General features: G+C 37.0%; 1 protein-coding gene across 1 annotated transcript in view; it reads right to left on the bottom strand.

The window, feature by feature from the left end:
* LOC135201156 (general transcription factor 3C polypeptide 1-like) overlaps positions 1–26,500 on the bottom strand; it is a gene marked incomplete in the record, with an annotated part of 923,347 nt that overhangs the window by 770,715 nt on the left and 126,132 nt on the right. The window contains 1 exon segment of the mRNA XM_064230032.1: positions 928–1,092. Coding sequence (XP_064086102.1) covers positions 928–1,092 — 165 coding nt within the window.

The following is a 26,500-nucleotide window of genomic DNA, read 5'->3' as shown; positions in this document are numbered from 1 at the left end:
TTAACTCATCCGAAATGGTCAAAAACTGCATTTGTAAGCTAAAACTCTTACAGTATCATAATATTCCATCATTTACCTTCATTTTGAAACAAATTGCAAGTCTCTATAACAATATTTCGATTTATGGTGAATTTTTAAAAAGATTATTTTTTTTACAACCGTGCGCTACGAATTCATGCATCATTTTGTGATAATATTTTCTCTGTGTTGCTTTTATCGTTTTACAATGTGTTATATACCAAAATGATTGCAATTTAGTGCACATTACAACGAAAAAAAAGTAACTTGTTACCTCTATCCGTTTTGTGCACAGCGCGATTTGAATAAAATTATATATGAAATTTCGTTTTTGTGCTATCATATATCGCATTATTTATATAAGATAATGATAATTTTTTTCATTTCTGATGGTTGCATACTAAACTTCAAGCAATGTCAAAAAAAGGAGCCAAAAATGAACTCTTAATCTTGAAAACTAAGCGCGCTGTGATTTTTTGAAAAAAATATTTTTTCCGCTTCCGCGCTCACTCTCAAACCCCTCCGGCATACGGGAGTCATTTTTTTATTTACCGCTCCGGCGTAAGAGGGTTAATCTAACCGTTCTTGCAATAGTTAAAATTTTGCTTCTCTTCTAGGGAATACGTAGTTAGTTTTGTAATTCAGAGTTTAATTCAGTGCCTTAATTCATTTTTGCAGTTGCCTGTATGATGATTAGAGGTTGCAGGTCGGCTACGTTACTGTATCATGTATAAGGGGAGGATGCCCCTCATTACATATATACTATATTAATTTGCAGTGTTGTCAAGATAAGATCAGCTCTAAATACTCAAGTATATAAGTTTAGTACATAATAAAGTAAACTGAAGGCTATATTGATAAAATAGGTCAAAATATATGTAATAAGAACATTTATTTAAAAATCTTTACCTCTGAAACTCTAAACTTTTGAAAAGCTTCCGACAAGATGTTTCTGGCATACCCATCTCTTCCTTTACCACAGTGTATGGTGCACAGTTGCCAGGTTTGCTTTTCAAAATTTCAACAGCTCTCTGGATCATCATAATGAATTTAGATCTACGTTCAACATAAAACCTGAAACATTACAAATTTATATAAGCGTACATAAGGAATCCTAATAGTACTTGTATACTTAAAATTGTTAAGTTCAATTTTTCTTAGTTAATTTGGAAAACAAACCTAAAATGTATACATAAGCCCTATACTAATCTTTGCAACACAGAAAAATTAACATTTATAATAAAAGCAAGTTTTATTCATTACTACCAAGCAATTAAAAGCTGTAGGATCCCTACTGTGGCAGACCATAATTCAAACTTTCACAGTGGCATGGTGATTGTATGAAAAATGGGTTTGTTTGAAGAGGTCTGTGTTTTAGAAACTACAGTACTTTTTTTTTAAGTGTGTTTGACATGAAAGTCGATCTTAATTAATTTTTTTCTTTCTTTGCAGATGCTCCTTTTCTACCTGACCTGACAGAAACAAAGAAACTAAAGCAAGACAAATAAGAGCACTTGAATACTACAGATTAAAACTGAAAGAGAAGTGATGTGGAATACATATAGGGAGAGAAAAAGCTGTTAGATTGGAGAGTACAAAAACACTTAAGTGTCACTCTTCTTCCCATTCCTCCATGATTAAAGGGAACTGCAACAGAAAGTCTGTACAACTTACATAAATAGTACCTCACCAGTGATAAATGTTGATTAGATATGATGAATTACCTGTGCAGTCCAATGAATGACAAAGATGACTGCACAGTTAAGAAGAGGAGTTACATTTCCTCTGAGGGTGCCTCTTCACCTTCAGGAGGCAATTCAAGAGGCACTTCTTCGGGGATTTGGGAATACTTTGGAGGGTCCTTCATACATCTGATGACCATCATGATAAGGAACTGCTGTCACTGCTGCTTCATGGTGGTTAAATCAGCACATATAGGCACTGAAAATCGCCCAACTTTCATCTCTACACAGGCTGAAAAACCGGTTTGCTAGTAACCGAGCCTGCCAATACCTGGGGATTGCTATGTATGTATGTATGTATGTGTGTGTGTGTGTGTGTATATAGAGTCAGTATGTGATCCTTTTTCATTAAGTATTATTATTAAAACTAGTTTTTATTAAATTTGCTAAACATAGTTTTGTAAGTTTCATATGTCATTTAACCCTCTTACGCCGAAGCTGTTAAAAAAAATTGTCTCCCGTGTGCAGGAGGTGTTTCAGAGTGAGCGCGGAAGCGGAAAAAATATTTTTTTCAAAAAATCACAGTGTGCTTAGTTTTCAACATTAAGAGTTCATTTTTGGCTCCTTTTTTTGTCATTGGCTGAAGTTTAGTATGCAACCATCAGAAATGAAAAAAATTATCATTATCATATATAAATAATGCAATATATGATAGCGCAAAAACGAAATTTCATATATAATTGTATTCAAATCGCGCTGTGCGCAAAACGGTTAAAGGTAACAAGTTACTTTTTTTCGTTTTAATGTACACTAAATTGCGATCCTTTTGGTATATAACACATTGTAAAACGATAAAAGCAACACAGAGAAAATATTATCACAAAATAATGCATGAATTCGTAACGCGAGGACGTAAACAAATATTTTTTTCAAAAATTCACCATAAATCTAAATATTGTCCTAGAGACTTCAAATTTCTTTCAAAATGAAGACAAATGATTGAATATTACTATACTGTAAGAGTATTAGCTTACAAATGCAGTTTTCGACCATATCTGATGAGTTAAAGTTGACCAAATGTTGAATTTTTTTATATATATATTTTTTATATACAATTATTTCAGAAATAAGAAAAGCTACAACCTTCAAATATTTTTCGTTTTATTCTACATGAAATTGCGCACATTTTCATATATAAAACTCTATGAAATGCCTAATATGAAAAGGAGCAAATATTCCGAGAATGGTACGTACGCATTTCGGAGATTTGTGGCGGAGAATATTTTGCTAGAGACTTCGAATTTGCTTCAAGATGAAGATAAATGACTGAATATTACTAGACTGTAAGAGTTTTAGCTTACAATTGCATTTTTCGACCATTTCGGTAGAGTCAAAGCTGACCGAACGTGGTTTTTTTTCTATTTATCGTGATTTATATGCAAATATTTCAAAAATGAGAAAAGCTACAACCTTCAATTATTTTTTGTTGTATTCTACATGAAATTGCACACATTTTCATATAAAACTTTATGTAACGGCTAATTTAAAATGGTGCAAACATTACCACAATCGCACGTATGATTTTTTCGGAAGTTACCGCGCGGACGTAAAGAAAATGTTATTTTTTTCATAAATTCACCGTAAATTGAAATATTGTGCTAGAGACTTCCAATTTGTTGCAAAATGAAGGTAAATGCTTGAATATTACTAGAATATAAGCGTCTTAGCTTACAATTGCGTTTTTTTGACCATTTTGATAGAGTCAAAGTTGACCGAAGGTTGAAATTTTGGCAATTATTGTTATTTATATGAAAATATCTCAAAGCTGATAAAAGCTACAACCATGGGTTGTTTTTAGTTGTATTGTGCATGAAATTGCGCACATTTCCATATATAAAACTTTATATAATGGCTAATTTTAAAATGGTGCAAACATTACCACAATCGCATGTATGATTTTTTTCGGAAGAGTTACCGCGCGGACGTAAGGAAAAAGTTTTTTCATAAATTCACCATAAATCGAAATATTGTGCTAGAGACTTCCAATTAGTTGCAAAATTAAGGTAAATGATTGAATATTACTAAAATATAAGAGTTTTAGCTTACAATTGCGTTTTTTTACCATTTCAGTAGAGTCAAAGTTGACCGAAGGTTGGAATTTTGGCAATTATCGTTTATATGAAAATATCTCAAAACTGATAAAAGCTACAATCATGAGTATTTTATTGTTGTATTCTACATAAAAATGCGCACATTTTCATATATAATACTTCATGTAACGGCTAATTTACAATGGTACAAAAATTATGTCAAAGTGACGAAATAATTTCCGAGATGTGTCACAGATACTTTTTAGTGCGGCAAGAAAGAAATTCGCGCTTGCGCGCCTGCGTAACGATTGTAAACAAAACAACACCTTGATCCGTGAACTCCCAGCATCCCCCAAGGCGCGTGATTCAAAAGTTTTAGGCTGGTAGGCCTATAAGTATTTTTCCGCAAATTTCAAAAAAAACTTTTGTAAGTCGACGTAAAATACGTCCAGTCGGCACACGGGAGACAAAAAATGTCGACGTAAAATACGTCCAGTCGGCGTAAGAGGGTTAACCTCCTTGAGTTATAACAATTGTTTGCTAGTTATTAATGCTTGTCTTTACTTTTCAAGATGTGTGTGTGTGTGTGTGTGTGTGTGTGTGTGTGTGTGTGTGTGTGTGTGTTCCCTCCCCTTGCCTGACTTTGCTTCTTGCCTACATTTGATGAAGGATGTGGTTTTGAGATTACTCTAGTATTCTGGAGTATATTTATCTTCAGTCCTAAAAGATTATCCTGGATTACCCTTCTGGAGACCCTTCAGGATCCTTCTCACCACCTCTGGTCCAGTTACAAAGCCAGTGGGATCTCGCTATCCCATGGTAAGGTTTTTATACCTGTAAATAATATTGATCATGGCTGTGTATTTATTGTAGATGAAATATGAAAATATTTCAGTTTTGAAATATTTTCATATAAATAACGATAAGTGTCAAAATTTCAACCTTCGACTTTGACTCGACCGATATGGTAAAAAAACCTGTGCACTACTTCACACATGGAGGATTTCCTTATTTTATCAAGAAGTTTAATAATTATTTGCTACGAGGCATCATTGTGACAAGATAAATCTTAGTGTAATTCATTAGGTTATTCTGTCTTTATGATCCCCTATTCCTTTCTTGAACCCCTAATTTTGGTGTGAATGTGAGATGTTTTCTATCTTAATTAAGGGTGCTATTTTCTATCGTAATTAAGAGTATTTTGAGCAACTCCTGATTGAAAAAAATGAGACTTGTAAGAGAGGCTGGACAAGTAAACATGGGAATGGTACTGGGGATCTCTAGGGATGAAGTGATAAGAGCCTTAAAAAGAATGAGGAATGGGAAGGCAACAGGACCTGACTTAACCCCAGTTGAAGTCTGGAAAGCCTTGGAAGAGAAAGGGGTAGACATTGAACAGGAAAAGATACCAGAAATGGGGGAAAGCATATTGATACCTATACAGTGGAACCTCAACATACGAAAGTCCCTACTTAACCCTTTAACGCCGATTGGACGTATTAAACGTTGACGAAAATTGTCTGTGGGGTGCCGATTGGACGTATGGTACGTTGACGAAAAGTTTTATTAAAAATTCGTGGAAAAATATTTATAGGCCTACTAGGCAAAAACTTTTGAATCACGCGCCTTGGGGGATGCTGGGAGCTCACGGATCAAGGCGTTGTTTTATTTACAATCGTTACCCAGGTGTGCAGGCATGAATTTCTTTCTTCTTGCACTAAAAAGCATCAGCGACACATCTCGGAAATTATTTCGTCACCTTGACATAATTTTTGCACCATTTTATATTAGCCGTTACATGGAGTATTATATATGAAAATGTGTGCAATTTCATGTAGAATACAACAAAAAACAACTCATGGTTGTAGCTTTTATCAGTTTAGAAATATGTTCATATAAATAACGATAAGGGCCAAAATTTCAACCTTCGGTCCACTTTGACTACCGAAATGGTAGAAAAACTCAATTGTAAGCTAAAACTCTTATATTCTAGTAATATTCAATCATTTACCTTCATTTTGCAACTAATTGGAAGTCTCTAGCACAATATTTCGATTTATGGTGAATTTATGAAAAAAACTTTTTCCTTACGTCCACGCGGTAACTCTTCCAAAAAAATCATAAATTTTTTCGTCCGATTGTCGTAATGTTTGCACCATTTTAAATTAGCTGTTACATAAAGTTTTATATATGAAAATGTGCGCAATTTTATGTAGAATACAACAAGAAATAACCCATGGTTGTGTCTTTTATCAGTTTTGAAATATTTTCATATAAATAACGATGTGCCGAAATTTCAACCTTTGGTCAACTTTGACTCGACCGAAATGGTAAAAAAAACGCAATTGTAAGCTAAAACTATTACATTCTATGATATTCAATCATTTACCTTTATTTTGCAACAAATTGGAAGTCTCTAGCACAATATTTCGATTTATGGTGAATTTATGAAAAAAAAAAAAAAACAAAAAAAAAAAAAACATTTTCCTTATGTCCGCGCGGTAACACTTCCGAAAAAAATCAGAAATGTTTTTGTACGATTGTCGTAATGTTTGCACCATTTTAAATTAGCCGTTACATAAAGTTTTATATATGAAAATGTGCACAATTTCATGTAGAATACAACTAAAAATAACCCATGGTTGTAGCTTTTATCAGTTCTGAAATATTTTCATATAAATAACGATGTGCCAAAATTTCAACCATTCGGTCGACTTTGACTGGACCGAAATGGTAAAAAAACGCAATTGTAAGCTAAAACTATTACATTCTAGTAATATTCAATCATTTACCTTTATTTTGCAACAAATTGGAAGTCTCTAGCACAATATTTTGATTTATGGTAAATTTATGAGATAAACTTTTTCCTTACGTCCACGCGGTAACTCTTCCGAAAAAATAAAAATTTTTTTTTTGTCCAATTGTCATAATGTTTGCACCATTTTAAATTAGCTGTTACATAAAGTTTTATATACGAAAATGTGCGCAATTTCATGTAGAATACAACAAAAAACAACCCATAGTTGTAGCTTTTAACAGTTTTGAAATATCTTCATATAAATAACGATAAATAGAAAAAATTTGGCCTTCGGTCAACTTTAACTACCGAAATGGTCGAAAACTGCAATTGTAAGCTACAACACTTTCAGTCTAGTAATATTCAATCAATTACCTTCATTTTGCAAGAAACGGGAAGTGTCTAGCACAATATTTCGATTTATGGTGAATTTTTGAAAACAGCTTTTTTTACGTCTGCGCGTTACGAATTCATGCATCATCTTGTGATAATATTTTCTCTGTGTTGTCTTGATCGGTTTACAATGTGTTTTATACCAAAATGATCGCAATTTAGTATACAATACAACGTATAAAAAATTAACTCGTTAACTTTAACCGTTTTGCTCAGAGCACGATTTGTATACAATTATATATGAAATTTTTTTTTCGTTCTGTCATCTATCCCAATATTTATATATGATAATGATATTCTTTTTCATTTCTGATGGTTGCATACTAAACTTCAAACAATGACAAAAAAAGGAGCCAAAAATGAACTCTTAATCTTGAAAACTAAGCATGCTGTGATTTTTTGAAGAAAAAATTTTCCGCTTTGGAGCTCACTCAAGAATGCCGCCGGCATATGGGAGATGATTTTTAAAATACTACTTCGGTATTTAAGGGTTAAGAAGAATCCAAGTTAGGAAAGCAAAGACGACGATTTTTTTAGCTTCTGCATACGAAAATAATTCAGATTGCGAAAGGGTGTACTGTATAGTCCGAGATTCGCCCGGACCGCCGAGAACAATTTTAAAACTTGCGCCCCTCTAACTCTGTAGACTCGCCACCATCCTCCCGCTCTCCCTTTGGTTCCTGATGCTAGCCACCACCATAAGATCCTGCTCTCCTATTGGTCAGCATCTATCGTCGCACCAGCGTTATCGTGCGCATGCGGAATTCATTCGTTCACATATACGTATTTCATTAGTTAACGTAAATTCGTATTAGTGATTTCACTTTCTACTTGTACGTATACTTTATCGTGTTGTGTGTGAACTTAATTAACTTTATTATAGCCATGGTTCCCAAGAATGTTGCTGAAGTTCACGGAAAGAAGAGGATGCTTTCTTTGGAGAAAAAGATGGAGATCATTAAGAAGTATGAAGCTGGCACGCGGTTGAGTGTGATTACTAAGGAATACGGCCGAAATCCCTTGACGATAGGCACCATCCTTAGGCAGAAGGAAGCCATCAAAACAGCTACACCTTCCAAGGGCGTGACTATTTTGTCCAACAAGAGGAGCCATGTGCATGATGAAATGGAGAAGCTGTTTCTTGTACGGATAAAAGACATAGAAATCGCTGGCGATACGATAACCGAGATGGCAATCTGCCATAAGGCCAGCGCTATTTTCGGTGATCTGATTGCCCAGGCTGAAGACGATGGAGGAGAAGGGACATCGACACCAACCCCAGACTTCAAGGCTTCTCGGGGGTGGTTTGATAAATTCCGTAGACTGGCATCCATTCAGTGGTGCGGCATGGGGAGGCTGCCAGTCGGAGACGAAAGCGGCCGAAGCCTTTATTAGGACGTTCGACGAGATGACAATCAACAAAGGGTACAGTTCTCAGCAAGTCTTCAACTGTGATGAGACTGACCTTTTTTGGAAAAAAAATGCCTCGTCGGACGTACATCACGGAGGAAGAGAAAAGCTACCTGGGCATAAGCCTATGAAAGACAGGTTTATGCTAGCACCTTATTCCAATGCCAGTGGGGATTGTAAAGTCAAGCCCCGACTTGTGTATCATTCAGAGACTCCTCAGGCCTTCAAGGCCCACAAAGTGCTAAAGGAGGAGCTTCCAGTGATGTGGAAGGCTAATGTGAAAGCCTGGGTAACGAGACTTTTGTTCACTGTGTTTCAGCCCAACAGTGAAGAAATTCTTGGAAGAGAAGTGCCTCCCTCTGAAATGTCTGCTGCTGTTGGACAATGCCCCTGCTCACCCTCCTTGCCTTGAGGAAGATATCCTAGTGAAGTATTCTTTCATCAAGGTTCTTTATCTTCTACCTACCACCACCACTCTCCTCCAGCCCATGGACCAGCAAGTGATATCGAACTTCAAAAAGCTGTCCATACCACAAACCTCACCTTGCGTGAATTTTGGAAGGAGCATTTTCGCTATCGTGATATGCATCCAACTCATTGATCAAGCTTGGCAGGAAGCTTTGAGGCGAACCTTGAATTCTACGTGGAGGAAACTCTGGCCTGATGTCGTATCCACCCAAGACTTCGAGGGATTCGACGTGGGCAAAGCTGATGGAGATTCAGAAATAGTTGACATTCCTGAAACTGTTTTGCAACCAGATCTTGATGAGATCGTTGCACTCGGCAAGTCCATTGGGCTGGTCGTCGACGGGAGGACATCAATGACCTTCTCGAGGAGCACCATAACGTCATTCAAGAAGAGTTCTCTAGCTGCAGCGGGGAGGAGGAGGAGGACCCTATGACAACAGCAGAAATTAAAGATGCTCTAGCTGCTTTTCATAAAGTGCAATCGTTTGTAGAAAAGACACCCCAAAAAGGGTTACACAGGTCGTATGCTTGTGCAGTTCGATGATGTTTGCCTGAGTCGTTTCAGGAACATTGTGAAAAGCAGGCAGAAGCAATCTTCTTTGGATACTTATTTTTTAAAGAGGTCTTTAGTAGTAGTAAGCAAACAGGAAGATCCAAGTGATAAGAAAAAACAGCAAGTTGAAAGTGGCGAAGAAATTGAAATTTTGTAGAAAACGTAAAGTATAAAAAAGTATAAAAAAAATGTACAAACAAAAGAAAAAAAAAAATTTTAATTTTAAGTTTTTTGTAAAGTTAAGTGTTAATGTTTTGTGCCATTTGTTAATGTGTTTTGTAAAGTTTAGTGTTAATGTTTTCTGCCATTTTTTAATGTGTTTCGTAAATTTAAGTGTTCATGTTTTCTGCCATTTGTCCTCCTCTGTTGCCACTCTCGGAGATCGCCTCACTCGAAAGGTAAGGTTCCACATTTTTCTACATATGTATGTACAGTATTTCTTGTACCATGTACACTAATACACTTTATTTACAGGTATAGTATAGTTTATGTTAGGTATTGAATGGTCCAAATTGTTGTATTTCATTGTTTATTGGTCAATTTAGCTTTATAATAAAATTTACTGCGGTGTTTTTGTAGGGCTTGGAATGAATTAGGCAATTTACATGTAAAACGTAGTTCGAGATACAAAAAAATCAGGTTACGAAAGCCGCTTCGGAACGGATTAATTTTGTATCCTGAGGCACTACTGTATTTAAAGGTAAAGGTGATGTCCAGGAATGCAGTAATTATAGAGGTATCAAACTAATGTCCCACACGTTGAAGACTTTGGAAAGAATAATACATGGCAGGCTAAGAGAAGAAGTGAGAATAGGGAAAGAACAGTTAGGATTTATGGTGGGAAGCAGCACAATGGATGGAATATTTTGCATAAGGCAGCTGATGGAGAAATTCAGAAAAAACAAGGAGACCTGCATCTCGTATTCATAGACCTGACAGAGTTCCAAGACAGGAAATATGGAGATGTTTGAGGGAGAAGATAGTGTTGGAAAAGTATGTCAGAATTATTCAGGAGATGTCCAGGAATGTGTATACTAGAGTGAGAAGCAGTGTTGGAGAGAGATGGATCTTAGATGAGAGTTGGATTACACCAACGGTCGGCACTTACCCCATTCATCTTCAACATCGTGATGGATGTAATTATCAAGGATGTTAGAGAGGCAGCGCCATGATGCTTATTATAAGCAAATGACATTGTGCTGTGTTCAGAGAGGAGGAGGAGTTGGAGGGGAGGTTGGAGAGTGGAGAGCAGCACTTGAGGAGATAGGAATGAGAATAAGCAGATAAAAAAACAAATATATGTGTTCCAGTATTACTGAGGACGGTGGAAATAGCATAAGATTGGATGGGGAAGAGATAAAGAGGGTAAAGTAGCTCAAGTACTCAGGGTCCATATTAAAAGATAGTGAAAGCATGGACCAAGAGGTGAGACATCGAATCCAGGCAGGATGGAATAACTGGAGGTCTGCATCAGGGGTCCTCTGTGACAAGAAGGTTCCTCGAAATTGAAGGTCAAGTTTCATAGGATGGTGGTCTGACCAGCTATGTTATATGGAACAGAAACAGCAGGTATGAGGAAAACAGAGAAGAAGATGGATGTAGCAGAAATGAGAATGTTGAGATGGATGTTGGGAGTAATAAGATTAGATAGGATTAGAAATGAGTATATAAGAGGATCAACAAAAGTAGGAAGGAAGAAGGGAAGACCAAGAAAGAGATGGCATGATTGTGTATGGGGAAGATTTGTTATGGAAAGGTATTTATGAGAATGATGCACAGGACAGAAATTGATGGAGACGATTCATTCATAACGGTGACCCCATATAAAAATGGGTTAAACTGGAAAGATGAAGAATAAAGGGCATGAGAGTTTTCAGTTATTATTATCATAATAGTGTGATCATAGTTCAATTATTTCTTGTACTAAAGAGGTTCTGGTTCATTTATATCTTGTATTAAAGAGGTTTAGTAATATTTCTAAAGGGGGCCTGGTTCATTTATATCTTGTATTAAAGAGGTTCAGTATTATTTCTATGTTTATTTTTGTATTAAATTTATGGTTTTTCATGGTGTTTACTTACTCCCCCCCTTGAGTTCATTCTTGCACTCCTTATTATTGGTGTATTATATGATTTCACCCCATATGTGGCCTTCATATGGTAGGTGATTTTAAGGATACCTGACGAGAACTTGTGGTTTGGGTTTGGTAATGGTTAGATGAGCTGTTACAAATTGGCGACCATGACAGGATGATACGATCCTGCACATCCATTTGTGTGAGTGCAAGTTTGATTTTTAGGAAGAGAAGGTTTCTGGAAGGATACACATATACACCTCCATTTTTGGTTTGGCATTTACTGTGTTGTTCTTGTGAAGATAATTAGTGTAAAGTACTAATTATGGCTACACTGGATATAAATGAGCTCCTGAGTGGAGAGGGGTGGCATGAAAGGTTGGCTGAATTAAGTAGGCTGGAGTTAGAAGAGATAGCAAATTATTTTGAAATGGAATATCCAGTGTCAATCAGAAAATGTCTGCTGTTGCTTCAGGTGCAGTAATAACCTGAAATTATGCAAGGTTAGGCTTCATACAGGCGGCCGGCGGTTAACGGCGCAATCGCTCAATGGCGAATCGGTTTTACGGCTGTTGTCAAAAATATTCATTAAAAAAATAAGGCATTTTAAAGGTATTTTTACAGCACAATTTTCAGTTAACAGCGCCTGCGCTGTCTAAAGAGTTCATACATTTGTAGAAATGCCGTTCAGACCATAAAGATTATGCAAATTATATTAACCCTTAAACGCTGAAGCGGTAAAAAAAAAAAATGTCTCCCGTGTGCCGGAGGGGTTTCAGAGTGAGCGTGGAAGCGGAAAAAATATTTTTTTCCAAAAATCACAGCGCGCTTAGTTTTCAAGATTAAGAGTTCATTTTTGGCTCCTTTTTTTGTCATTGCCTGAAGTTTAGTATGCAATCATCAGAAATGAAAAAAAGTTATCATTATCATATATAAATAATGCGATATATGATAGCGCAAAAAGGTAACAAGTTACTTTTTTTTCGTTGTAATGTACACTAAATTGCGATCATTTTGGTATATAACACATTTTAAAACGATAAAAGCAACACAGAGAAAATATTATCACAAAATAATGCATGAATTCGTAACGCGCGTACGTAAACAAATATTTTTTTCAAAAATTCACCATAAATCTAAATATTGTCCTAGAGACTTCCAATTTCTTTCAAAATGAAGACAAATGATTGAATATTACTATACTGTAAGAATATTAGCTTACAAATGCAGTTTTCGACCATATCTGACGAGTTAAAGTTGACCAAATGTCGAATTTTTTTTATATATATTTATTTATATGCAATTATTTCGGAAATAAGAAAAGCTACAACCTTCACATATTTTTCGTTTTATTCTACATGAAATTGCACACATTTTCATATATAAAACTCTATGAAATGCCTAATAGGAAACGGAGCAAATATTCCGAGAATGGGACTCACGCATTTCGGAGATTTGTGGCGGAGAATCCGCGCGCGGAGGGAAGGAAAGTTTTTTTTTTTTAAATTCACCATAAATTTAAATATTGTGCTAGAGACTTCGAATTTGTTTCACGATGAAGATAAATGACTGAATATACTAGGACTGTAAGAGTTTTATCTTACAATTGCGTTTTTCGACCATTTCGGTAGTCAAATTTGACCGAACGTGGTTTTTTTTTTCTATTTATCGTGATTTATATGCAAATATTTCAAAATGAGAAAAGCTACAACCTTCAACTATTTTTGTTGTATTATACATGAAATTGCACACATTTCATATAAAACTTTATGTAACGGCTTAATTTAAACAAAATGGTGCAAACATTACCCACAATCGCAACGTATGATTTTTTTCGGAAGAGTTACCGCGCGGACGTAAAGAAAATGTTATTTTTTTCATAAATTCACCATAAATCGAAATATTGTGCTAGAGACTTCCAATTTGTTGCAAAATGAAGGTAAATTCTTGAATATTACTAGAATATAAGTGTTTTAGCTTACAATTGCGTTTTTTGACAATTTCGGTAGTCAAAGTTGACCGAAGGTTGAAAATTTGTCACTTATCATTTTTTATATGAAAATATTTCAAAATTGATAAAAGCTACAACCATGGGTTGTTTTTAGTTGTATTGTGCATGAAATTGCGCACATTTTCATATATAAAACTTTATGTAACAGCTAATTTAAAATGGTGCACACATTACCACAATAGCATGTATGATTTTTTTCGGAAGAGTTACCGCGCGGACGTAAGGAAAAAGTTTTTTCATAAATTCACCATAAATCAAAATATTGTGCTAGAGACTTCCAATTAGTTGCAAAATTAAGGTAAATGATTGAATATTACTAAAATATAAGAGTTTTAGCTTACAATTGCGTTTTTCGACCATTTTGGTAGTCAAAGTTGACTGAAGGTTGAAATTTCGGCACTTATCGTTATTTATATGAGAATATCTCAAAACTGATAAAAGCTACAATCATGAGTATTTTTTAGTTCTATTCTACATAAAAATGCGCACATTTTCATATATAATACTCCACGTAACGGCTAATTTAAAATGGTAAAAAAATTATGTCAAAGTGACGAAATAATTTCCGAGATGTGTCACAGATACTTTTTAGTGCGGCAAGAAAGAAATTCGCGCTTGCGCGCCTGCGTAACGATTGTAAACAAAACAACACCTTGATCCGTGAACTCCCAGCATCCCCCAAGGAGCGTGATTCAAGAGTTTTCGGCTGGTAGGCCTAAAAGTATTTTTCCGCGAATTTTTAAAAAAACTTTTGTATGTCGACGTAAAATACGTCCAGTCGGCACCCGAGACAAAAAATGTCGACGTAAAATACGTCCAGTCGGCGTTTAAGGGTTAACAAATTTTATGGAGAGTTATTACGTAGGTATTAGGGTAAAACATATGCCTCTGACGCTGTTCTATGCCGAAAATATCGAGTTACATAAGTGCAAATTTAGCTATGGATGTGTCGATTTATAAATGTTCATGCTTTTGTTTAAAATGTGTATGAAAATATATTACGTGAAAGGTATTTTTATTTCTGCACAGAAATATGATACAAAGGCAGCTTTTGAAACTGCCCCTTCACGTTATCAAATGCGATGTTTTTTCATGTTCTTTCTTGTGAGCTGCCGCCTGCCGCTCTTCCGAAAATATCAATTTTAAAAAAGTGCAAATCAGCGATCGGTGTCGATTTTATAAATGTTTATGCTTTAATGTTTAAAAAGCGTATGAAAATGTATTACGAATAGGGTATTTATATTTCTGTGCAGAAATATGATAAAAAGGCAGCTTTTGAAACTGCCCTTCACGTTATTGACTACGATGTTTTTTCATGTTCGTTCTTGTATGCCGCCGTCTGCCGCTCTTCCGAAAATATAGAGTTAAAAAGAGTGCAAATTTAGCAATCGATGTGTCGATTTTTTAAATGTTTATGCTTTCATGTTTAAAATGTCTACGAAAATATATTACGTAAAGGTATTAAATTTTTGTTCATAAATAAGATACAAATTAAGGCAGCCTTTGTAACTACGCTCCACGTTGTAAGGGGATGTTTTTTCATCTTTGTTCTTGTCCGCCACTGTTCCGAAAAATGCATGGTTATTTTATCAATTATGCATCTTTTACATAAATCTTTTAAAAAATTATACATTATTTCACTGTATCCAAGAATATTGTATGCATTCTCTTATTATTGTATTATAAAATGCTACGGCAAATTTAAGCCAGTATTCCGCGGAGCGGACAATGTTGTGGTTTGAAATCAACTGATGAATACGAGACGGAGTTTGTTTCACCATAACGCAATTCTGAGCGAATTCTCTTGCTTCTAGTTAGCGTAAACGAATATCTAGATATTTGACTTTTATGAGACAAAGTTATTTTTCCTTATACATTTTTTTAGGTGGAAATATTTATTGAATATGTCTTGTTGTGAATGTGAACTAATTTTTTTTTCTTTAACAGATTACATTGGCGGCATGTATATTGAGTAAAAAATTATGTGATTCCGTTCGCAATAACCCTTTATATCATCGTAATACGAACTTTACGTTATTTATCTTATATCCGCGTGAAACCAACAGTAAAATGTGTTCTTTCAAGCACAGTAGTTTTGATTAAAATTATATTATCCCAATTTTATCTACGGTTGTGCTTGATGGCATACGTTTATTGCAGTTTTATCCTTGTTGCCGATGTACGATAATAGTCATTAACAGCTTGAACAGTTTTCTCAGCTTCCGTTACAACTAGGTTTAAATTTAACAGTATATTTCCCGATTGATCTTTTATCTATATTTGTAATGTAGTATACATTATGTTAATACAGATATTTTCCATATCTGTAAATAAACCCATGACCCAAGGGGTCATTGGCGAGTTAGGAGAGTGATCAATAGCCATAACAGGACGTAAAACTAGACCATGCCATGCAATGCTTGCAGTGGCCTGGTTTGCATTTATCTGTATCAACAATTGTCTTGTAAACAGGTCACAACACCTTCCATGGGAAGCTGGTGACCTATCACCTGTAAAGGAAACACATGACTTCCGAGTCATATGAATGTATCTATTATTTTTGTAAAATGCTGAGATAGCTATTGTCAGCTATCGATGAGACTCTCTTGAAAAGTCAGTTCTCTCATAATTCTCCAACAGAGCGGTCATCTAACCAACCTTTCCTATACTCCTGTGATGGAGTTAAATAAAGTTGTTAAGAAGTTAACTCAGGAAGTTTGAGTCATCTCCCCAATTCTGAAGAACAAAATCTACTTGATGTCACTTCGACGAGAAAGGGAAAATGAACCACAATGCTTGCATATCACAGTCGCAAGAATACACATACAACTGATCGCTGTCCTATACCATTGTAAGTGATGGACCGCAGACAGTTACATTATGGTGGCAGCGTGTCTACGTCTACCGCCTACCGAAGCAAACGAAATCATCGAGAATGTAACTAATCAGAAGTAAAAATCAGAAGGAACAGGATCTTCAATCAACATAGGCAACTGTAAACATCCTACGAACACTAAGAAATGTCTTTCATCGAGATGTATTCAAGCAGCTAAATCAACGTTTAGAGAACGACTTTCATCACATATCTTCCAGAATCAAACTGGACGTGAATGCAGCATCGGATCTTCAATGGGAAGCGAAACATTCAACAAATAAACAACACACGACCAGATGTCAAAGCGAAGATATTGGGTCAACCGCGGAGCAAGTCGAGAGAGAGAGGCTGTGACGTCATCACAACACAACAATCTTCCTTCATATATACTAAAGCTAAGTACATCCTTTATCCATTCAGGTGTTGTCAGTGAAGTGCTTTACATCACGAGTCGATCGTCCATTATTCCCGGGGTGAGTTATACGTAATCTTAATTTTCCTTCATTGCAGGTAGCTATCTTCAACTACGAATTCTCGCCTGCAGAATTTTTTTTCTCTTTGTTGCTAATTTCTCTTTCTTCCAGAAGTTCTCCGGAAATATCGTTATAACATTATCTGTCTTTCATTTTGGGGGACTCTGCTATAATCTGCAACACATCTTTATTTTATATTGCATATGCGTTTATGCAGTGGACGGGTGTACTCATATAGATACTTTGATAGGATCGCAAGGAATCGTAGTGATAAGAAAAAAGCAAAAGTGAACATGGCGACCACTGTGGCTGTCGGCTCATCCGCACCCGGTAACCCCAATCCTGTTGTTACATTAGTGAGTGCAAGGTCAGCGATAGTTCCTTTTCAAGGTCGGGTCAATGGGTTCCTGCCTCAGAACGTCGAGTCATGGACCTCATCAGTGGATGCTCATTTAAATGCAAAATGCATCACAGACCCATCTGTACAATTACAGGAAGCTAAAAACTTCATAGACTTTGCTAAAGGAGATGCAAGTGCATATCTTAGAGGAGCCTCTTTCCAAGAGGCGGTTACATGGGATGATTTCAAAGTTAGGCTACGTGCTATATATGGCGGTGAAGAAGCCTTAGATGTAGTTTTGGCTTTAAAGAACATCCTTAATCAAGCCTCTATGACTCAGCTTAATGTTGTAGAACGGGCGGCAGTAACTGCCGACTGGCTAAATGAATATCAAGATAACGTACGTAACTCCACTTGGGTTACAAGAGCCAATATCGCCGTGAAAGATTTCATACGGTTGATATATTTGACATGCATGACAGTTATGTTGCCTGAAGCTTTAGTACGGTGTTTTGACAAAAAGCTAACGCCCAACAGTACGGAACTAGATGTGTATAAACAGATCAAAAAGCACATGTCTAAGTGTACTGACCTTGATCCTCTGCTTACTCAAGTTTTTGCAAAAAATGAAAATAAGCCACAACAAGTAAACGTAGCTAATAATAATCAAGCTGCAGGGATGACTTGTTACAATTGCAAGAGGCCAGGACACATGATTTCAGACTGTAGGTTGCGTTATTGTTCAATTCATAACAGCTCCACTCATTCATATAATCATTGCTTCTCGCGAAATCAACAGCAGAATCCTAGAAACACGCAAACCATTGCCAATGATAACAGAAAGAAGAATCCTCAGTACTATAAGAAGAAGCAGACGAACAGCAACGTTGTTCAACATCAGAAATAAACAAATCGTACTTCAAGTAACTCTGTTCCCGGGCCGTCTAGCCAAAACTCACAAGGTCAGACGAATTTTCCGAGTGTGCAAAGCAAAGCAAATACCACGTAATCAACTCCAATGGGGGAGAGGATGATGTTGGGTCACTCATATCAACATCTTTTGTACCAATTAACCAATTTAATCATTTACCAGATCATTGCGAAACAATCGATTTCCCTATGAAACACACGGCCGAATCCAAAAAATCAGTGCAGGTTCCCGTAGATTTTCAACAAATTCACGCCATAATAAGCCAAAATGAATTGCGCCCCACATTACATGCAGTAAATTTAGATCACCGATCCTTCACACTGTTTTGTATTCTGGTAGTCCACGTAATATCATGGATTTGACGACTCACCACTTGTTGTTTTCGAACTTCCCTACAGAGAAGTCCGGAGTAAGGCTCTCGGGTATTGGAAATAATGAATTAAATGTGATAGGAGTAACTAATATTCAGTACAAGGTTGGTAAGCGCACGTTTACCGATACCTTTATCGTTGTACAAAACATTGATGTGTATCCATCTGTAATTATAGGATACCCGTCTATGGGCATTCAAAACATTACCTTAGCCCCTGCCAAACACGGCGTGTATATCAAAGGAAAATTCTATAAGTCTTCTAACACCTTAAAATCAGTTTTGGACATAAAGGAGACAAACAATAAAACAGTAACGTACGTTGAGGAACCAATCACTTGTCTCATGAATCAAGAAATAATCCATGAGACCCAACAGAATTCTCGCTCACCTGTAATATCAGCTTGCACGCAAACTCTCGAGCCGAACGTAACTTCAAATATATTAGTGCAAGTAAAGAAAACTTTGCCGGGATCTGAAATGTTAATCCTTTCCGACACTCTGAAAACTAACGGATTGTCCGTCACACGAGCCATATGTACAGTCGGCTCACAACAATGTAACATTGAAGTCTGTAATCATTTGAATACCTCTTTAGTAATCCACAAAAATCAACATATCTTGGATGTGGAAGTTTATAAACATCGCATTCTTACCGTCGTTGAGATCAATCACGCTCAATTAGTTGAGGATGAATCCCTTTTGCAATCTATTAAAAGTAAAATCAATAAAGACATTCAAGAAGAGGAAATTCAGCAGAAATTTCTTGACCTTTTAACTGAATATCATGATGTTTTCTCCACTACTGAGGGATTCTTAGGAAAAACGGATGTCATAGAACACCAAATAAGGTTAAAAGACAAGCAGAAAGTTATCTATGTACCTTTGTACAGACTCCCTATGAAATTCCAGAATGAGATAAATGATGAAGTAGGTAAAATGCTAGAAGAAGGAGTCATTAGGAAATCAAACAGCCCTTATAATTTTCCGTTAATAGTCGTACCGAAAAAAGATCGAACTTGGCGTATCTGCGTAGATTTCCTTCGCTTAAATGAGGAAACGATCCCTGATCGATTCCCAGTACCATGTACTGACGATATTCTATCTTTGATAGGTCAGAACAAATATTTTACCAGTTTGGACTTACTTAAAGGCTTTCACCAGATACCTTTAGAAGAAGAGAGTATCCCATACACCGCCTTCAGCATAGCCAGGGGACATTATGAATTTTTGCGTATGCCTTTTGGTTTACATTGCGCCCCAATAACATTTACTAGAATGATTAACATAGTGTTTGGAGACTTGTTAGGGGATATCCTACATGCCTATATGGACGACCTTGTAATCTTTTCTAATACCTTAGAAGAACATCTACGTAAACTGGAGCTAGTGCTACAGAAACTAAGACAGCATAATTTAAGGGTAAAGATAAGTAAGTGTGAATTTTTCAAAACAGAACTAGTCTATTTAGCTTTTACGGTGTCTAGTCAAGGTCTTAAAGTAGTCCACGATAAGGTGTCGGCTATCCGTAACTTTCCAATACCTACTAACGTCAGGGGAATACAGCAATTTCTGGGGTGTAGCGGGTACTATCGGAGGTTCATACGCAACTACTCAATAATAACCGCTCCCCTAACCGATCTGACGAAGAAGGGCGTAGATTTCATATGGTCTGAGAAGCATCAACAGGCGTTTGATACCTTGAAAGATGAACTGTGTAGTTCTCCAATATTAAAATTTCCTGACTTCGGTACGGAATTCTTTATTGCAACAGACGCCTCAGACCTAGGAGTAGGTGGGGTATTGCTTCAGCAATATGACAAACAGTTTTTCCCTATAGCTTTTTATTCACGTAAACTGAGACCTTCCGAAAGTAAATATGCAGTAATAGATGGTACAAAAATTATGTCAAAGTGACGAAATAATTTCTGAGATATGTCACCGATACTTTTTAGTGTGGCAAGAAAGAAATTCGCGCTTGCGCGCCTGCGTAACGATTGTGAACAAAACAACACCTTGATCCGTGAACTTCGAGCATCCCCCAAGGCGCGTGATTCAAGAGTTTTCAGCTGGTAGGCCTATAAGTATTTTTCCGCGAATTTTTAAAAAAACTTTTGTATGCCGACGTAAAATACGTCCAGTCGGCACCCGAGAGACATAAAATGTCGACGTAAAATACGTCCACTCGGCGTTTAAGGGTTATGAAATTCTTTATTCTATCTCTTTCTCTATGTTCTGCAATTCCTTTTCATGAACAAACACTAATACAACTCTTAGTTATGTGTCTGTGTTTTAGAAGAGAGCATTTACAGTTCTAGATGGTAAAGTTAAAACTAGATCAATTAAAAATTATCTACCACTAACTACGAGAGAGAGAGAGAGAGAGAGAGAGAGAGAGAGAGAGAGAGAGAGAGAGAGAGAGAGAGAGAGAGAGAGAGATTTTCTATAAATACTAAGCTAACTTAAATAAAATTAAAGCTATTATAATTTCATTTAAAAATTAGCTTAATGCATTATCATTAAAAACAGAAATACTGGCAGTCCCCAGTTATGGCGATCCGGTTGTATGGCGCTTGCACATGTGAAGACCATTAACAGAAATGATCTTCTTACCTGTGCCTACAACATTAAAAACTATAGACAACACCCTTTGCCAGGACCAAAGTTGCTCACCAAAGAGTTCCAGCCTTCTGTCCTTTCATTTTCAAAATTATTAATCTTGTAAAGACAGATTTTCAAATTTTACAGTGATTAAAAGACCAAAGACAATGGCAGAATTAAAACCATTTGCCTCGGTCATCCCAGTTTCAGAAAAATCCACTAAGGAATGGGCAACGCTACATCTCCCTTCTGGAGGGGAAAAGCCTCCATTATTTATTTTTGGGACCCCTATGAGAAGAATCTCAGAAGTGACAGCCTCAGCAAAATTTCATACTAGGATTCACCCCTTTAGTACTATTATAACCTCTACCACCTTGCTGGAAGTTGTCATCAAAAGGCTTCCAAAATGTTCCAGAACAATTGTTGCTGTTGTGGTTGAAAATTTTATGAGAGCCATTGTGGCACACTGGAGGGCTCCAACTAATCACTTCCCCAATGTAACTTCATTACATAACAATCCTTTCTGTAAGGACCTGTTTGAGGAGTCTGTTATGGTTAAAAACTTAATGCGCAAGTCCGCCAACAGAATTGTATGAGACTACTCTCTTTTGGGCAAACGGGAATTTAGGAAACAAAAAACCAAAACTTCCCCTTACCCAACACGAAAAGGCTCACTTAAAAAGGTAAGTCTTTAGTCACCCAAAAGTTTTTTCCTCAAAGAACAGGTAGGTGTTCAGAAGGGATGATGCCTCACGAAAAGGACAACAGCAGCATGATTTTTTTCACAAGGTCCAAAGACAAATATAGGAAAAAGAAAAGCAGCAAAATGGAATGCCTATCAAAGGCAGAGGCAGAGAAAGAGGCAGCTACCAATAGGATTGGTATGGTTGGGGGTCTACTTCAATGACACCATATGCAACTAAGTCTTCTCTTTGAGGACACACCATTAATTCTCAATGGGCTGGGGTGGAAACAGTCTCACCCGTCCCCCATCTGTTAAAAGGGTTCTTCCAAAAACCAGACCCCTCTCTGGAATGTTAATGGCAGAAAGGCCCTGTTAATGAAAGCCATAGAGAAACGTGGATATTTGCCAAGAAGCACATCTCTCAAAGTGTCCCCAAAAAGGATGCCTCCAAACAAAAAGTTACCCTAGACCTATCAACATGAACAAGCAGTGTTTGCCAAGTATGAAAATTTTTTAATCAACTTGTATTTTTCATAGCTAACAAACCTTCGGTCTTAACAACAGGATAATCTTCTTGTGCCAGCTGGAAACTGGTTAAAAACAATAAAAAAATTTTAAAGCAAGGAATCTGTGGCATCTGGCAACTCATGCTTATACGAGGTGAAGCTGGTCACCGACCAGGCATAGAACCCTGTGACGTGCCAGTCTTTCTTTGACTGCCTTAGAGTAGTTGCTTGTTCTCTCCTTCCAAGCCGGTTGCTTTGTTTGCCAATGATTTATTTGTTTCAGTGTGTTTGTGTGTGTACTTTGTTGTTTATCATGGAGTCTTCCAATTCTTCTAGGCCTCGTCAACACATGTGCCCAGGCACTCAGCGATTTCCATGCTCCAGGTTTTTGGCTGCTACCATTACAGATCCACATACTACATGCAGTAAGTGCTGATCTAATTTTTGTACCATTACTAATCCTTGTCCTTGGCCTGTGTTGCAGTGAAGGGTGTTCTACAAGAAGAGGGAGCATCGTCGAGTTTCTACTTGCCCTTCTTGGGGAGGTTTTTTGCTTTTTGCCTCCTCATTTGGACAGTTCAGGATCCTCTTCTTCCAGAAGCTTTCCCTCTTCATCGGTTATACCGCCGTCTCCTTCCTTTTCTTCCACTGATTAGTCGTTGGAAATATCAGGAGATGCACAGGATGAGATTATGTTTAATGTAGCCTCCTCTCCTGCAGGATATAATGTCCTTCCTGAGAGGAAGGAGGCTAGACCTTCTGCTTCTTTTATTTCAGATTCTGAATCAAACAAGCTGGCGCTGTTTGGGCGTCTCTAGACTTACAGGGTGCCCCCTCTTTGGATGGCCTACTTTCGCATTTCTTGGTGGCTCATAAAACCCCACTGGCCCCATTGGCAGTCCCACACCTCCAGGCCTACGCTACTTTGGCTCTCATATGCTACCTCCTAGCGGGACACCTTTATTAATGTCAATGCTTAAGAGGCCATTGACCAGCGCTGCCAACTGAGATGTCATGACGTCACTCCCAGCATCCTCTCAGCCTATGACATCAGCTGTGGTGGCCTGTCTTCCTCCCGTTGTTATGACGTTGTTTCAAGTTATGGTCAAGAGGCTCTCTCTGGCAAGAAGAGTTGTAGGAGTGATTATTCCTCTTCTCCTTCTAGCAAGAGACATCATAGAGGGAGTAAGCTCTCTCCTCTATCTCCTCCTGCTTCATCTCCTTCTTCGTCCTCCTCGCCCTCGAGTCAAACATTGGAGAATTATGGACTTGGTGGCGTTATCTTCTCCGAGCTATTGTTGCCCTAGTGCATTCCAATTGTTCTAAAAGGGACTTAGACGCATACTGGCACATCCCTGATGTCGTTCCCTTCCATCCCTTCCTAAGGGAAAGATATGTACAGGTTCAAAGCCATGCCCTGTGGGCTAAAAATTGCCCTATGATTTGACAAAGTTAGTAACGGTTGTTCTTTGAGAAATCAGAAATGCAACTAATAGCCCACCTAGACGACTGGGGGCCCACAAGAAAAGTGTGCTTGAAAAACCTAAGAGCAGTGGTCAACTGGCTACAGTCAAAAGTTTTATGATAAATTGGCAAAATCCCACCTATTTCAGTAGCTGGGACTATGTTGGGATACTTTTCATGGTTTGTTGTCTCAACCCATCATACTCAAAACAGGATAAGGCAAGTCCTCAAAAGGTGCCTTATGATGGGCTTGTTGCATTTTGCACAAATATTATAGATCCAATACTTGAATTACAACAAATGAATGTGAACAAATTCTAGCTATCACATGCAACAAACAAGATGTGAGACCAACCTCATCATAAGATTAACTCTTAATGGAGTAGTAATAACAGGTTTGGGGTGGTGGATGGATTGATCCTGTAGATAAACGATATTAAGCACCATTGATTTAAAGAATCGGGGTGGGAAAAAGGGGCCAATACAGTGGGCCCCCGTATTTGCGGTGAATGCCTACCAAACCCCCCCACCCCCTCCAAATAGTTAGAACCCGTGAATTATTGGAATCAATATAAAAATGCTTAAAACCTCCTATTTTGTTAGTTAAAACTCAAGAAAAACCCATTAATAATTTTTATACCTGATTTTTTTAATAGTTTTGTCACCAAAAGTCCATTGTATGATGAAATTAACCGTTAATGCCGAACCGGTATTCCCAAAAGTGTCTCCTGTATGCCGGCGGCGTTCGGGACTGAGCGCCGAAGTGGAAAAAAGTTTTTTTCAAAAAATCACAGAACACTTAGTTTTCAAGATTAAGAGTTCATTTTTGGCTCTTTTTTTTGTCATTGCCTGAAGCTTAGTATGCAACCATCAGACATGAAAAAAAATATTATCATATATAAACATTGGAATATATGACAGTGCAAAAAATAAATTTCATATAGTATAATTTTATAAAAATCGTGCTGTGAGCAAAACAGTTAAAGCTAATGAGTTAATTATTTTTTCTTTGTATTGTACACTAAATTGCGATGATTTTGGTATATAACAAATTGTAAAACGATCAAAGCAACACAAAAAAAACATTATCACACTGTGATGCGTGAATTCGTAACGCGCAAACGTAAAAAAAAAAAGTTTTAAAAAACTCACCATTAATCAAAATATTGTGCTAGAGACTTCCCGTTTGTTGCAAAATGAAGGTAATTGATTGAATACTACTAGACTGTAAGTGTTGTAGCTTACAATTGCAGTTTCGACCATTTCAGTCAAATAAAAGTTGATCGAAAGCCAAATTTTTTCTATTTATCGTGATTTATATGAAAACATTTCAAAACTGATAAAAGCTACAACCATGAGTTATTTATTGTTGTATTCTACATTAAATTGTGCACATTTTCATATATAAAACTTTATGTAACAGCTAATGATAAAACGGTGCAAACATTACGACAATCGGACGAAAGAATTTGATTTTTTCGGCAGAGTTGCCACGCGGACGTAAGGAAAAATGATATTGTTATGATACAATAAAGTTTGTTCATACTTACCTGGCAGATATATATATATAGCTGTATTTTCTGAGTCCGACAGAATTTCAAAAACTTCCGGCACACGCAGTGGTCGGCCAGGTGGTTAGTACCCATTCCCGCCGCTGGGAGGCGGGTATCAGGAACCATTCCCATTTTCTATTCATATTTTTATTCCCACTGACCCCTGAGGGGAGGTGGGTGGGTACTTTATTATATATATCTGCCAGGTAAATATGAACAAACTTTATTGTATCATAACAATATCATTTTGTTCATGAAACTTACCTGTCAGATATATATATAGCTGAATCCCACCGTTGGAGGTGGGAAGGGACAGAATAGAAGGATTTTGGGAAACAAATGCATGCAGATGATTTACATCTTGGTTCCACCTGTTAGCATAGCTGACTTCGTGATTAGTGTCACCCAAGTCTGCTTCTGCTTTACTAGAGTTGCCAGCGAAGTAGAGACCTATATAGCTGGTGCACTCCAGATGATCTGTCAACGGGGGCGTGACCACAATGTGACTAGACCATATTGCCCACCATGAACCATGAGGACTAGAGAGAGTAGTATATATATATATATATATATATATATATATATATATATATATATATATATATATATATTATATATATACATATATATATATACAGTAGACCCTTGACTCACGAACGCATTGACCCACGTACAACTCGATCCCCGACCAAAATTATAGGTAAAATTTCACCCTTGACTTACGAACTAACTTTGAGATACGAACAAAAAAAAATGCGGAAAATAAAAATTCTGTTTGGGTCATGAACTAATTTGAGACATGAACATTTGAAAAATGCTGGAAATTTCTGGAAAATAACAATTCACTTTGTTTCACAAACTAATTTTTAGACACAAACATTTGAAAAATGCGCGAAATCGCCCAGCACACGTGATAGCGTTTGAGTTGCCATGGGACCAGCCATCTTCCAGCCTCCCACGCACGGCGTCACCCACGCATCACTCTTTGTCTCATCTCATTGTGTACAAGACGTTCGTCAATTCGCTTAGCATTTTTTGCGCTAAAACTTGTGATTTTCTTCATAATGGGCCCTAAGAAAGTGAAGAGTGGTGGTGAAAGTAAGAAAGTGAAGAGTGATGGTGAGAAGAGGGTGCAGAGGAAGATAACCATTGAAATAAAGAAAGAAATTATAGAAAAGTTTAAGAACGTGGTGTTCGCGTGACCGA

Source organism: Macrobrachium nipponense, chromosome 28, assembly GCF_015104395.2.
Source record: "Macrobrachium nipponense isolate FS-2020 chromosome 28, ASM1510439v2, whole genome shotgun sequence".
NCBI classification, from domain to species: domain Eukaryota; kingdom Metazoa; phylum Arthropoda; class Malacostraca; order Decapoda; family Palaemonidae; genus Macrobrachium; species Macrobrachium nipponense.
Note: the sequence above shows the minus strand (reverse complement) of the source record. Positions and strands in the feature narration are given on the sequence as shown.